The sequence below is a fragment of the Patella vulgata genome, chromosome 1 (assembly GCF_932274485.2).
Source record: "Patella vulgata chromosome 1, xgPatVulg1.2, whole genome shotgun sequence".
In the NCBI taxonomy this organism is placed as follows: domain Eukaryota; kingdom Metazoa; phylum Mollusca; class Gastropoda; family Patellidae; genus Patella; species Patella vulgata.
Window position 1 is genome coordinate 43520079 of NC_065879.2, and position 15211 is coordinate 43535289.

The 15211-nt window shown below is 34.6% G+C and overlaps 1 protein-coding gene across 1 annotated transcript in view; it reads left to right on the forward strand.

Annotated features, from left to right (window-relative positions):
• The window catches only part of LOC126820867 (methionine--tRNA ligase, mitochondrial), a 35690-nt gene extending 21211 nt beyond the window's left edge, over window positions 1-14479 (forward strand). Inside the window, exons 7-12 of the mRNA XM_050549007.2 lie at window positions 683-810; window positions 2689-2798; window positions 3900-3999; window positions 4862-4973; window positions 12680-12871; window positions 14026-14479. Of these exons, the coding sequence (XP_050404964.1) occupies window positions 683-810; window positions 2689-2798; window positions 3900-3999; window positions 4862-4973; window positions 12680-12871; window positions 14026-14381 (998 nt within the window). The 3' untranslated portion in view covers window positions 14382-14479. The remainder of the gene's footprint in view (window positions 1-682; window positions 811-2688; window positions 2799-3899; window positions 4000-4861; window positions 4974-12679; window positions 12872-14025) is intronic.
• The last annotated feature ends 732 nt before the right edge of the window (window positions 14480-15211 follow it).

Here is a 15211-nt window from a genome sequence, read left to right on the forward strand (position 1 = left end):
GCCCCCCCCCCCCCCCCGTCATCACTTACAAGAGGAAAGAAAAAAGTTTAAAGTCGGGTGGTACGAAACTCTATTAGATGACGGGGGTGTGGGTATTTAAAGTAAACATACATGTACCTTTTTAATACGAATTCCAGATATCATGTCACATATAACTAAAACGCACGTTCATTTCTCTTTTCAAATATTTAAATAATTTTCTAGCACATTTATATTTACATACTTTACATACTTTGAAAAAATGAAATGAAATGAAATGGGTTTAATGTCCTACTTTTCTGCTCTGACCGAGCTAATGAAGATGGACCTATACACAAGACCTTGGTTTTTCGTCCCATCTGAACGACTAGACAAGCCCTCCTTCCGATGAACTTTCCCAGTCAATGCAGGGATCGAACATGCGACCACCAGGCTATTGTATTATTGAATTGTGTATTCTGTATTTTAACACTGTGACATTGGTATTGTGGAGCAATGGAAATTGCAAATTGTAAAACTAAAATATGTATTTTGAACGGCTGACATATGCAGTTTACACCTTGAACATTGAAATAATATTGGCAACATTATCCCTCTATACTCTGGAGCGTGTACAAGATTCTAAAATAAAATCAAGAGTAATATATTATCTAGAAATATAATTTTATTATGACATAAAACTTTTTCTTTTGTGTATTTAAAGTGATCCATTCGAAGAATTTTGAACAGAATGTAAGAACTATGTTAACAAATTTAACAGATTTATCAATTTCCCGACAGTCTGACAGATTAACATGGGGAATACCCGTACCTAATGATCCTACACAAACTGTAAGTATTCTCTCAATCCTTTTCGCCAAATGACAGGATTAGGGCTGGCGGAAATAATCGATAATTGCCGATAATCGTCGGTAAGAGTTTTAAAAATCGATTATCGATACAGTTTTAAAATATCGATTATCGCGCAATTATAGGTACTTCACTTGCAAGAAGAAGTCCATAAAAATAATCCTTATCACTGTATTCTTTGCTTGGGCCTAGAACTGTAATTAAACAGAATAGTCATAATAAAACACACACGTTTGTTGGGTTTTTTTCACGCGAGACGCAACCGGTGAGAAATGTTAACCGCTTATGTCATGATGAGAGCCAATGGTTTCACGTAACATCCAGTTGTGTCCCTTATTTTAACTCTTCAGTTCTTTCGTCTTCTCTGTTTCTAAGTCAAACACGTACTTTCCCTTTATAAAATTTATTAATTTATTAAGAAATTTGCGACAAAATGTCTGAAGAGGAGATTTTTAATTTCCCCAGTGCGAAGAAATCACTGCAAGAAATAAACTGTTATGGCGAACTGAAGAATTCGTTTGATGTGATCAAAGGGAAATAACTACATTTTACTCAGTATTATTCAGGTCATAAGCGCCAATGATATGGCGAGCGGTGGCGGGTTCTGTCTTCCAAACGAAGTTGATTGAGTTTCTTTCTACACCTTGGTTTTGCTATGGAATGCTATTATTTTATTGTCAAATGTCAAATTAACGGGAAAAAAAAATCTACATGTGTACAGAATGATATCACAGCATAAACTCGCATATAATTCGTGTACAAATTATGATTGTTTTCAAACCAATTCAACAATTGTAAGTCAAAATAATTTGCTGATATTATCGATTATTGATCGGCGGATGGTCCGCGATAATCGATACTTGAAACAGGATCGATTGCCAGCCCTAGACAGGATGATACAATTTTGCAAAATGAAATGAAATGAAGTGGGTTGTTAAAACACCCTACTGTTCTGAGCTGTCTGGGCTAATGAAGATAAGCATGTGCCATACAGTGTGCTATGATGGAAATTTTGCCCGAACAGCAGCCCTTATATCAAATTCCAACTGTCAAAGGTTCTTTTTCATCCCATCCAATCGACTATACGTTGTCCATTGCCAGGCCCTCCATCCTGTACCACTGACAAGGTGGAACCACACCGGAAAATCCCAATGAACTTAGGTCAACATAAGGATTCAACACGGGGCATCCAGGTTAGCCACCGGGGCTCTCAATCGACCAATGCCTTGACAGATCAAATGTCCAAAACCAAGCATAGATGTCAGATAACCAACAATACTTATGTTAAAGGATAAATGGTTTCTATCTGACGTACAAACTTTGATCAAACGGCACTGTTCTTGGAAACTCTGGTCGCACTTTTCCTTGGGGAATGGTAATAAAAAGTAATCATTACCCAGTTTGAAGTAATGGACATGTAATGAGTAATGAGACATTTAAAAAGTAATTAATTACATTAATACAATTATCTGTAATGGTCAATTACTTTACATTTGATTACAAATAGTTATGATGATGTTTTTAGCACTAGTTATATAACTGTAACCTGGTTATCATTTAATCTTGTGTATTTTCTTTTACCTTCGTTCAATATCAAATCTTCGTTTAAAAAATCATCTAAAATGCTTGTAAATTGGACATTCATTATCAAAATTAAACAGTCAGCTTTAAACTGGACAAAAGTACAAATTACGGATATTAAAAGAAAGATTCGTCATGATTAAACAATTCCCGTTAACAGTGTGTGCATCTCACACAAATCAGAAACGTATTTATAAACAAAATAAAATTAGTTTCATTCAATATATATACAGATTGGTATTTTTGTAATTTACAATATTATATTCTGTTATATTATAGATATATGTATGGTTGGATGCACTGGTGAACTATTTAACTGTTACTGGATATCCAAATGTGTCATCAAGATGGCCACCAGATTGTCAAATTATTGGTAAAGATATCTTAAGGTAAGATTAGATATGGTTAAAACTTTGTCTTTAATTACGTCTAGAGTTATGGCTCTTGTTTCAAATTGTTGCACCTTATAAATACTTATCATCCAATCTGTGTGAAATTGATATGCATCATTTAGATTAGTAAAACAAAGAAGTCTGTTGAATTTCAGCAATTTCTGTTTATAACTTTTACAGTTTTGGCCGTTGTATAACCCTTTTGAACCTTGCGAATACTCGAATAAGGAAAGATGTCATCCAATCTGTATGACATTTAATAAATGATTTATATGCATCATTTAAATTAGTGAAAAAAAAAGCTGGTCGAACCTTGTGAAACAGAAGTTATCATCCAATAGGTATGAAATTTAGATGCATCATTTAGATTAGTAAAACGAAGAAACCTATTGAATTTCAGCAATTTCCGTCAATTAGGTCTAAATGCAATCTGATTAAAACACAGATCCTATTTTTTTTTTTTTTTTTTATATAGTTCAAAATTTCGTTTTACTTGTCTTCACAACACTAGGATCTGGAAGAGTTGTTATATAACCCACGTTCAGGATGATGTGAGGGATTAGCTAATGAAACGGTCTGTTACAGAGCGTTTTTGGTGTGAGGTGCACGGAACTGTGGGTAACCCACTAGAAACATCAAAGCTGATTGGTATATCGAATCCCTGACATGAAAGGGTCAAAAGCCGCTCGTATGACCTCTGATGCAACCTCCCATTACAACTGGTCAGATCTCATGTAGTAGAGGCCATCGAAAGTATAAAAAAACAAAAACGAAATATAGATCTGTCTTTTAATCAGATTGGTCTAGATGGCTCTTGTTTTACTTTGTTCAACCCTGTTACCATCTGATCTGTACGAAATTTATATGCATCAACAATTTCTGTAAGTTACTTCCAGAGTTCAGGGCCTTGTTTCAGTTATAAACCTTGTGAACCCTCAAATGACAAAAATTATAATCTGATCTGTATGGAATTGTCTTATAAATGATCCTCCATTACCTACAAAGGAATAAATATGTGACAACCCTTGTCAACAGCTTGGACATTTTAGCTGCTGTGGGTGTATGTTTTGTTGTCTGGCAACCTATCTTATCATTCAGGTTTCATGCTGTATACTGGCCAGCATTTTTAATGGCTGCTGGTCTTGAACTCCCTAAAAAATTGCTGTGTCATTCACATTGGACTGTTGATGATACCAAGGTAAAATTCTTTTTCCATATGTAAAACATAATATATACATTCCTTCTTTTCTTCCTTAAAATTAGAATATAGTTTATTTTCTTTGTCTTCTTATAATCTTATAATGTATTGTAGACCAGCATTAAATTACCTAACTTGTAAATTACCTTATTTGTAAACTAAATCATACCTCTTACAAAATAGTAGGCCTACATCTTAGAATGGAAAATCCATTACTTGTCTTTAGTACACTAGGATCTGGAACAGTTGTTATATTACCAGCGTTTTGGTTGAAGTGAGGGATAAGCCAATGAAACAGTCTGTTTTACGCGACTTCTTGGTGTGCCACGCACAGAACTGTGGGTAAACCACTAGAAACGTCAACGCTGATTGATTAATCAACGTCTGACGCCATAGGGTCAAAAGCCACTCGTACGTCCCCTGACACGACCTTCAAGTACACAACTTGTCAGATCTTCATGTAGTGTAGGCCATCGAAAGTAAGAAGAAACAAAACAAAATATAGATCTGTATTTTAATCAGATTGCTTTGTAAAGTACAAAGTATTTTGTGTCACTCTACTAAAAGATGTAAAAATAAAAATCGGTGATAGGTTTTTGAATATAAGACATAAGAGTGGCTATGTAAAGAACAATAATATTTTTGGGTGTCAGATGGTCCAATCATTTGCAAATTCTAATTATAGATTGATAATGAAGACATGATGCCTGGTACAAACTTTATTATTAATTTAAGAAAGTATTTGTGATATTGTTAAGAAGTTAATATGTAGCACTGTCATCATTATCTATCTATTGTTTAGAATATTGAAATAGATGGACTATCAACTTTAAAATGATATTTCTATATTTTATGATAAAAGATGTCAAAGAGCATTGGTAATGTTGTTAATCCTATGGATAAGATGAACCAGTTTTCTGTAGATGGTTTACGGTATTTCTTACTGAGAGTTGGAGTACCTCACTTAGATGGCAGTAAGTATGTCAATGTCAAAACAACCATTATGCTTTCACATTTTGTTTTCAGGTGATCTGTGTTGTAATTCCAAATACTTTTAGAAGAACAATTACTGATTATTTAGGTGATGTTTCAAAGAGTATTATTTATTTCAAATTACAGTGATATAAACTATGATGATTGATTCATTATCTTTATTTCCTCAATAATAAGATTAAATAGCAATAAAGTAAAGTGAGAAAGATTATTAAATATACGGACAGGGGCGACAACAATATACGTCCACATGAAAATTATGTGGACGTATATTGTCGTCGCCCCTGTCCGTCCGTCCATCCACAATTGTATGTGAACAGTCTAGAGGTCACAATTTTTATCTGATTTCAACGAAACTTGAAATATGGGTTTATCACCCTAAGATCTCGGTTCCTTTTCGATATTGGCATGTATCGGACTCTAACTTCATGAATAATGGCCCTTGATTGTACGAAAAATCAAGTTTTTGGCTTGTGAACACTGTAGAGGTTACAATTTTTATCCGATTTGGTTTAAACTTGAAATATATGTTTATAATCCACAGATCTCGGTTCCGTTGATATTCGTGCATATCGGACCATAACTTCCTGAATTATGGCCCCTGATTGTACGGAAAATCACATTTTTAGCTTGTGGACCATATAGAGGTCATAATTTTTATCTGATTTAAAAAAACGTTTTAGTATATCACCGTTACACCCTAAGGATGGCGGAGTTCGAATTTCGTGAAAATCGGACCAAAACTGACTGACAAAATGGCCGCCTCTATAGAGGTCATAATTTTTATCCGATTTAAAAAAACGTTTTAATATATCACTGTTAGACCCTAAGGATGGTTGAGTCCGATTTTCGTGAAAATTGGCCCAAAACTGACAGACAAAATGGCCGCCCCTCGTTCTCAAATAGCGTAAAAATATGGTATATTCAGGTTGTGGACCCTCTAGAGGTCACAATTATCTGCTGATTGCGATGAAACTTGAAATGTAGGTTTATAACCCAAAGATCTTGGTTCCTTTCGATATTCGCGCATATCGGATAGTAACTTCCTGATTTATGGCCCCTGATTGTAGGAAAAATCACGTTTTTAGCTTGAGATACTTCTACAGGTTACAATTTTTATCTGATTTAAAAAAAATGTGTGAATATATCACCAAGATCTTGGATCCTTTTGATAATCGTGGATACCCGAACATAACTTCCTGGATTATGGCCCCTGATTGTTTCGAAAAATGGCATTTTTAGCTTGCGGATTCTCTAGAGGTCACAATTTTTTTTCCGATTTTAAAAACCATTTAAATATTTCACCATTCCACCATAATGAAGGTTGAATTCGAATTTCAGGAAAATCGAAACGAAACTGCCCAACAAAATGGCCTCTCTTTGTATGCAAATTGTGTAAAACTATACAATACAAATGTTGTCGACCCTCTAGAGGTCACAATTTTTATCCGATTCTGATGAAACTTAAAATATATCTATATATCCCAAAGATCTCAGTCCCTTTTGATATTTGCGCATTTCAGACCATAACTTTCTGGATTATTGCCCCTGGTTGTACAAAAAATCCCATTTATTTTTAGTTTGTTCTCTATCCATCTCTTGCAAAATGTGGGCGTATCCTGCCTGGCAGCCAGTGGTATCCGTCTATTTACAATTCAGTTAAACAGTTCATCACGTTGGTCCACATTTCTTTTAATCCTTCACTAACTAGAAACATAAAAGTTGTCCATTTCACAGCTGACATCTGTTAATAATAATAATAATAATAATAATAATAACTTTATTTAAGAAGGGTAAAGGATTAGGCTGTAGAAGCCTTTCTACCATCCTGCCCTTAATGAAAAAAATATAATACAAAAGATGATAGCATAACAAATAAAAGAGAAGGATGAACAGGAGTATAAAATAATCAGGATGAAATTATAATACAAAAGATGACAGCACCAAAGGAGACAGATGTAATAGCACGGTTTGAGCCTTTAAAACAGATGCTGTTTTTTTACAATATTAAGCTTTGGCGCAGAGTGATTAGTTTGTTATTAATGTTGGTGTAGGGAGTTTCATAGAAAGACAAAATATTGAACAGATAAACAGGACATTGCTTGGATAAAATTTTGGACATAAAGTTACATAAATTGTAGGCATGACAGTTTTCTATTGTTAAAAGTTTTAAGGTATTTAAATTGTTGGGTACAGTTCATCGGTATGATCGACATTAAGCAGTAGTTTAAAAGCCATGATTTGTCGTCTAGAAAGACATTCAAGAGATTTGGAGTCACAGGAGTCCCAAATTGGAGAACAGTAATCAAAATGTGTCTGAATATGAGCATTATAAAAAAGAGTGAGGTAGGAGAGAGAGGGAGATATTGTTTAATCTTACGGAGAAGGAAAAGTTTCTGATTTAATTTTTTAGAGATACATTGAATATGGTCTTTCCAAGTTAAGTTATGATTTAAAATGACGCCTAAAAGTTTAAAGGATGAGACTACTTTTATTGATTCATTGTCGAGTTTTATATCAAGAGTAGTGGGGAGAAAATTTCTTTTTTGGTGGGTTATAAAGAGCATTGCTTTGTTTTTTGTTACATTAAGTTGCATTCCGGTTTAAATACACCAGGTTTGTATTCTGTCAGCATCAAGCTGTAGTTTTGTTTGGAGAAATTCAACGGTTGGGCCAGGGGTGCAGACTGTCGTATCATCAGCAAATAGGTCAGTTTTGGAAGAGAGATTTAATGGTTAGTCATTAATGAAAATATTGACCAGGAGGGGTCCTAATATCGATCCTTGAAGTACGCCATAATGTATGCTTCATAGCAGATAGTTCACCATTAATGAAAGTACACTGGTTTCTGTTTTTTAAATAGGATTCTAAGAATTGTAATGCATTTTAAGAAAATTGAAAATATCTGCATTTCGTCAATAAAATATCATAATTGACCACTGATCAAAAGCTTTTTTGAAGTCAAAAAATATGGTACCACAAAGAAGATTATTATTTATAGCATCTTATATATTTTCCATTAATGTGAGTTAGGGCTGTAAGGCAAAAGGGGGTTGGATGGCCGAATGGTTAGCACATGCGTGCACTGTATCATAAGACCTGTCATTGAGTCAACTAGCGTGGTTTCGAATCCCCGGTTGTACGTGACAAGGAGTAGGGTTGCTTGTCCAACCTCGTGGGTTTTCTCCGGGTCCTCCGGTTTCCTCCCAGTGCTAAAGACCCCTACGTGCAAGCGAATTATTGAAATGAAATTAAACCATATGTTAGTCCCGAAATGACCTAGTTTGTGTCGAGTGGACGTTAAACCCCATTTCTCTCTCTCTCTCTTTCTCTCTGTAAGGCAAAAGTTTGGTGTTCTGAAACCTGATTGATGCCTATACAAGAGGTGATATTTATTTAAATACTTACTAAGATGTCCATGAATATGTCTTTCAAGGACTTTTGATACCGTTGGGAGAATAGATATAGGCCTATAGTTATATTGTACCACAAAGAAGATTATTATTTATAGCATCATATATATATATATTTTCCATAATGTGAGTTAGGGCTGTAAGGCAAGAGTTTGGTGTTCTGAAACCTAATTGATTCATATACAAGAGGTGATATATATATATTTAAATACTTACTAAGATGCCTGTGAATATGTCTTTCAAGGACTTTTGATACCGTTGGGAGAATAGATATAGGCCTATAGTTATTTGGGTCATCCTTAGCTCCAGCTTTGTAAATTGGAATAACCTTAGCTTGTTATAAATGATAGGTATTGTAATTTATTGATAGGTTGAAGACATGGGTTAGACTTTGGGCAAGATGTTCTGCCCCCAACTCAAGAAACAGTGGATTTACTGAATCCAAGCCTACTGCATTTGACACGTCAAGGGACTAAAGAGACTCTTTCACAAAAGATACTTTAAAGTTACAATTTCATATTTTGAAGTTATATTTTTAAAATGTATTAAAATAAAGCCCTAAAATAGATGGTATCTATAAACAGTCCTACCTTGTTAGAGAATAATCCTATTAATCCTATAATTCACTAATTGCCAGTTGAGAAATTGGCAAAAATATCATGTTCAACTTCAAATTCAAACGTTTGAAGATAGCTACTCCATGGTGGAGAATAGAAAACAAGGGAGGTAATTGTGTTATTATTTCCGGTGTAAATGAGTTTTAAGTGTGAGAATTACACCTATGATCGTATAATAGTGAGTTGACAACCTATTGAGCAAAAGACATAGAAATATATATGTTTTGACTTTCTTAGAAAATATGAAATTGTAACTTTAATGAAGGAAATATGGAAAGATTCATTTGTCGGTACTTTTGAATCTATGTGTTCTTTTTAACAGATTATTGTCGTAAGATGATGAATTTGTCACGTCATCATTGTTCGCGTGAAGTATTTTATCAGGAATTTCGGAGTAAAAGTTTTTAAGGTTATTTCTATCGATTGGAATAGTGGAAGTATTTTTAGTTTTGTTAACACCTGAGTTTATTGCATCCCATACTCGTTTGGGATTTTTACCATCACCGGCGAGATTTTGAAGATATTTCGATTTAGTTTTTCTAATGGCTTTTAAACTATTGCAACATCTTTTAAATTCTGTTTCATTTTTTTGGCCTGACAAGGACAGCTGTCTAATCCTTCGGATGAGACAAAAAAACGAGGTCCCGTGTATACATTGGAATGCACGTAAAAGATCCCATTGGCAGTTGGAATTTGATATAAGAGTAGGCAATAGTGCCAATGCCCGGGCAAAATTTCCCTCATAGCACACTGTATGGCGTATGCCCGTCTTCATTAGCCCAGTATAGGAGCAGAACAGTAGGACGTTAAACCCCATTTCATTTCATTTCATTTCATTTCTGTTTCATTTTTGTTTCTCTTTCATTAATCTAAATATTTCATTTGTTAGCCATTGCGGTTTTACAGCAGTTTTAACCCATCTAGTTCTTATGGGGGCGTGTTGATTAGTTATTGGGGTAACAAGATTATACCAAGCTGTAAGAGCGTCTTGGGGGTTATTTGCAAAATAGACTTCTTCGAAATTAATTTGACTTATATCGCGAATGTAGTTTTCGTCACTGAAATTTCTGAAAGATCTATAGAACACATAAATATGGCTAGTTTTAGGAATTTTTACACCTTTTTTGACCACATAATACATGTGGGGAAATGGTCTGAGATTAAATAACACGGTACTACAGTTTCTATAATATGATTTGGAGAAGGTACAATAACATGTTCAATTAAAGTTGAAGAAGAATTAGTTACACGAGTAGGAGAGGAGATGATTTGAGTCAAATTATATAAATTTAATGTGTCTGTCCATGAGGGATTTTTTTTTGTGTAAAAGGTCAATATTGATGTCGCAAAAAAAATTATTTCATAGTCTTTAAGCCACATAGAGTCCATCATTGATTTAAATTCATCTTGCCACTTCGAGTGAGATGCTGGATTTCTGTATAAATAACAGATTAACATTGGTTTTGTATTCTTTAAGGTAATTTCAACCCAAATAGCTTCAAGATTATTTGGTTCCAAATCAAGATCTTGTTTTACAATTAATGGTATCCATAACATATAACAAAGTACCAGAGGAGCTAAATGAACACTTATCGCTTCTAAAAGGTGAATGAAATACCAGGGAATGCAATGAAATCATCAGACACTCACACAGAATCTGTTAAGTGGGTTTCAGTGAACCCAAATATATCAAAGTTGTTAAGAAGTAGCTGAAGTTCAGATATTTTGTTAGCAAAATGACATACATTAAGATGTCCCATATGATGACCTTTTTCAGTCAAAAAAATCATACATCAATAATAAATATGAATAAATAAACAACACGAGGTCAACTACGTAAATAACACTAAAATAATGATCGTTACCTGCTAAACCAAATTTTAAAATTTGCAGCATAAGTTTCTAACATTCCACTCAACACAAGATAGCACATGTAATAATATGAGTATACACAGTTAATGTTTATGTGTTTATCTATCGTTGATCACATATCACAGAACGCAAGGTTCATGTAGCACATAGATCCTAGTAGGGTTTCTATTAAAATATTTTCCTCACTGTTAAACAGATATTTAAATAAAATTGATATCTATTTCATTTAAAATGTTCTCATACAGTCTATCCCGTTCTTTATATAGCTTAACACAATTCAGCATAAAATGCTTTGTCATATCATCACATATTTTTATATGCCCACATTTTCATGTGGATGTATATTGTTGTTGCCCATGTCCGTCCGTCCATCCACAATTTGTTTGTGGACACTCTACAGGTCACAATTTTTATTTTATTATGACGAAACTTCAAATATAGCTCCATCTCCCAAAGATCTCAGTTCCTTTCGATATTGGCATATATCGGACCATAAATTCCTGAATTATGACCCTTGATTGTACATAAAAATCGCGTTTTAGCTTGTGGTACCTCTAGAGGTCACAATTTTTATCCGTTTTAAAAAAAACGTTTGAATATATCACCGTTACACCCTAATGATGGTTGAGTGTGAATTTAGTGAAAATCAGACCAAAACTGCCGAACAAAATGGCCACCCCTTGTACGCAAATAGTGTATATATGATATATCAAGGTTGTGGACCCGCTAGAGGTCTCAATTTTGATCCGATTTTGATGTAACTTGAAATACATGTTTATAACCCAAAGATCTTGGTTTCTTTTGATATTCGCGCATATCAGATCGTAACTTCCTGAATAAATGGCCCTTGATTGTATGAAAAATCGCGCTTATAGCTTGTGGTCCCTCTAGAGGTCACAATTTTTTATCCGATTGAAAAAAAACCCCAAAACGTTTGAATATTTCACCGTTACACCCTAATGACGGCTGAGTTAGAATTTCGTGAAAATCAGACCAAAATTGCCAGACAAAATGGTCGCCCCTCGTACACAAATAATGTAAATATATGGTATATCAAGGTTGTGGATCCTCTAGAAGTCACAATGTTGATCCGATTTTGATGAAACTTGAAATATATCTTTACAACCTAAAGATCTTGGTTGCTGTCAATATTCGCGCATATCGGATCGTAACTTCCTGAATTATGGCCCTTGATTGTACAAAAAATCGCCTTTTGTTTAGCTTCTTCTCTATCCATCTCTTGCAAAATGTGAGCGTATCCTGCCTGGCAGTCGATGGTTATTAACACAATTTACACATCACGTCTCCATCAGTTTTAAAATGCAATGTCTACATTGTCTATTTTGGTTACATATTTTCCATAGATTTCAAATTACAGTGATATCAACTATGATGTATTTTAGATTACAGTGATGCAAACTATGGTGTATTTCAGATTACAGTGAGATAAACTATGATGTGTTTTAGATATAAATTATGATATATTTCAGACTAGCAAGATGCCAGGCTTCGCCGGGCCCCAAATTTGCCCTGTGTATGTATGTTTGCCAATCACGCTTCGCCTGGGGCCCAAATCTTCAGGGGCCAAAATTCGATGGCCTACAGTATTTACACGGTCATGCTTGTTAATTTGATACCACATATGTGGGAAAGGAGTGTTACAACAAAGCTTGATGGGCGATCATACACACCTACATACACACTACGAATTTATATTTCAGATTACAGTGATATGAACTACGGTGTATTTCAGATTACAGTGATATAAACTATGATGTATTTCAGATTACAGTGATATAAAGGCTGTAGAATGTATAAACAGTGAATTAGTGAATGTATTAGGTAACTTATTGAATAGATGTACATCTCTAACTATAAACTTGCAACAAGTATGGACTGGTTGTTATGTAGATGATATAGAGAAGTTTTTGTCACCTGCTGATCAAAACAAATTTCATAGTCTAAAACATCTAGCAGGTATATTAAAAGATTGTTTTTTTAATCTAAATTATTAATTAGTCTCACTCACCTGCCCTTTGGTAATATATAATTGAAATTAAAGATGACAAAAGATATATATATATATATATATATGCCATCTTTAATTTCAATTATATATTACCCAATTACCCAATTATATATATATTATATTATATATTATATATATATATACCCTCTGGAGGCATCTAGTCCTATTCCCTGTCACTTAAATGGTATTGAAACTTCACCATTTGCAATGATGATCTCAAGCATACCTGTTAGTTGTAGTAATATGGCGACCATATTGTATCGTTAACTAATTATTAGATTCACATTTTGTATAGAGTCATATCTCATGCACTCTAATGAATTTGACTGATGTTTGTATATAAAAACAGTGATAATTTGGTAAACACGCTGGTTTTACCCTTTCCATTGTCAAAATATCCATTAAATACTGTCTTGTTATGACATGTGTTTGGTAGGCCAAATAAGGTATTGTTCTCCTCTCAGTCTTTGGCGTATGGGGATGTTTATTGCATATTTGAGAAGGAAATTAACGCTAAGTCAGTCTATAACGGAAAGTTATAAAAGAGGGCGTTGAGCGAAATTCATGGAGCTCACCCGGTTTGTCAGAACAGCCATCAAAAGTTATCTACACTTTATTCGGAAAGAGGAACATTGATGCCAAGTGGTTTTAATAATAAAGTTGTATAAATGACCAACCTGTAGTTACATTTATGATCACGAAGAAAACACAACAAAGAAGTCTGGTATTACTACATAGTCTGCCCAACCCCTCTACTTTGTACTAACACCCAGCCTACTGCCCTATCAGAGTAGATTCCTAAACTGATTGTACAATAAGAATTGTTGTTCCATACTTCAATATGGTCTGCGAAAGGGCTTGACAAATATGACATCTGTCAAGCATAGATAGTTCACCATACAGATTAACCAGATTTACTCCCCCCTATCATTTTGATGCGTTTGTACATTTTTGAACAATAAGGCTGGTTTAACACATTTTCTGGGTAAAATGGCTCCTAATTAAAAACGATGAAGAATTATCAAATGTTGCAGGGTGGACAAGGGGCTAATCATAAAGTTAAACGACTTCTGGGTGTTATGTTATTCAATTTTTTTTTCAGATGTGGTTGATAGGTTTTACACAGAGTTTTCTGTATACAAAGCTCTTCAAAAGCTTATATCTCAACTTCATTGGACCAACGCCTTCGTGGAGCATCATAAACCCTGGCAACTAGTGAAATCGGAACAGTCATTGGGCCATTTAAATGTTGTTTTGCATGTGACCATGGTTACCTTAAGGAATTGTGGGATTTTATTACAACCTGTTATCCCTAATATAGCGAACAAATTATTAAATAGATTAAATGTGTCTGATGATTGTAGAACTTTTGAACACGCAAAAGAGCTTAGTTTGGATAAAAAGACACGGCAGTTAGGAAAAGATAACTCTATTTTACTGAAACGAATAAAAATGTGAATTTTGTTTGGGTGAAATACATAGATCTTTATTAGTGTGCGAGTGGAAGAATGAAAAATAAAGCAATCAATCAAATACTTCAAATATTAAGTGTTTAATTTCTGTATTAATGATGCCACCCTGTCGCCATTACCACCGTACATGCACAGTATAAATCCCAATCTGATTAAAACACAGATACTCTTTCGTTTCGTTTTTTATAGTTCAAAATTTCGTTTTACTTGTCTTTACTACACTATGACCTGAAAGAGTTCTTCTCACTCAGCAGAATCCAGTCCCCTACATCTAGCCTCGGCTGTATGACGAGGTCCGCCATTTGAACAACTTTCAAGTTCTAGGATTACCAACGGCGTTGCCCATGACAACGGCTTTGAAGAATGCTTTATCTTACAAATATTTTAAAGTTTGGAGATGTTTTTCTTTCAAGTTTAACCGTCATACAGCTGAGGCTAGGTGTAGGGTACTGGAATCTGCCGAATGGAGTTATTATTACCAGCGTTTTCGTTGAAGTGAGGGATAAGCCAATACAGTCTGTTACGGGGACTTCTTGGCGTGCCATGCACGGAACTGTGGGCAAACCACTAGAAACGCCATCGCTGATTGATTAATCGATGTCTAACGTCATAGGGTCAAAAACCTCTCATACCACCCCTGACACGACCTTCGAGTACAACTGGTCAGATCTTCATGTAGTGTAGGTCATCGAAAGTATACCAGCGGCTGCCAGGCAGGATACGCCCACTTTTTGCAAGAGATGGATAGAGAACAAGCTAAAAACAAATTCCATTTTTTTGTATAATCAGAGGATATAATCCTGATGTTGTGCATCA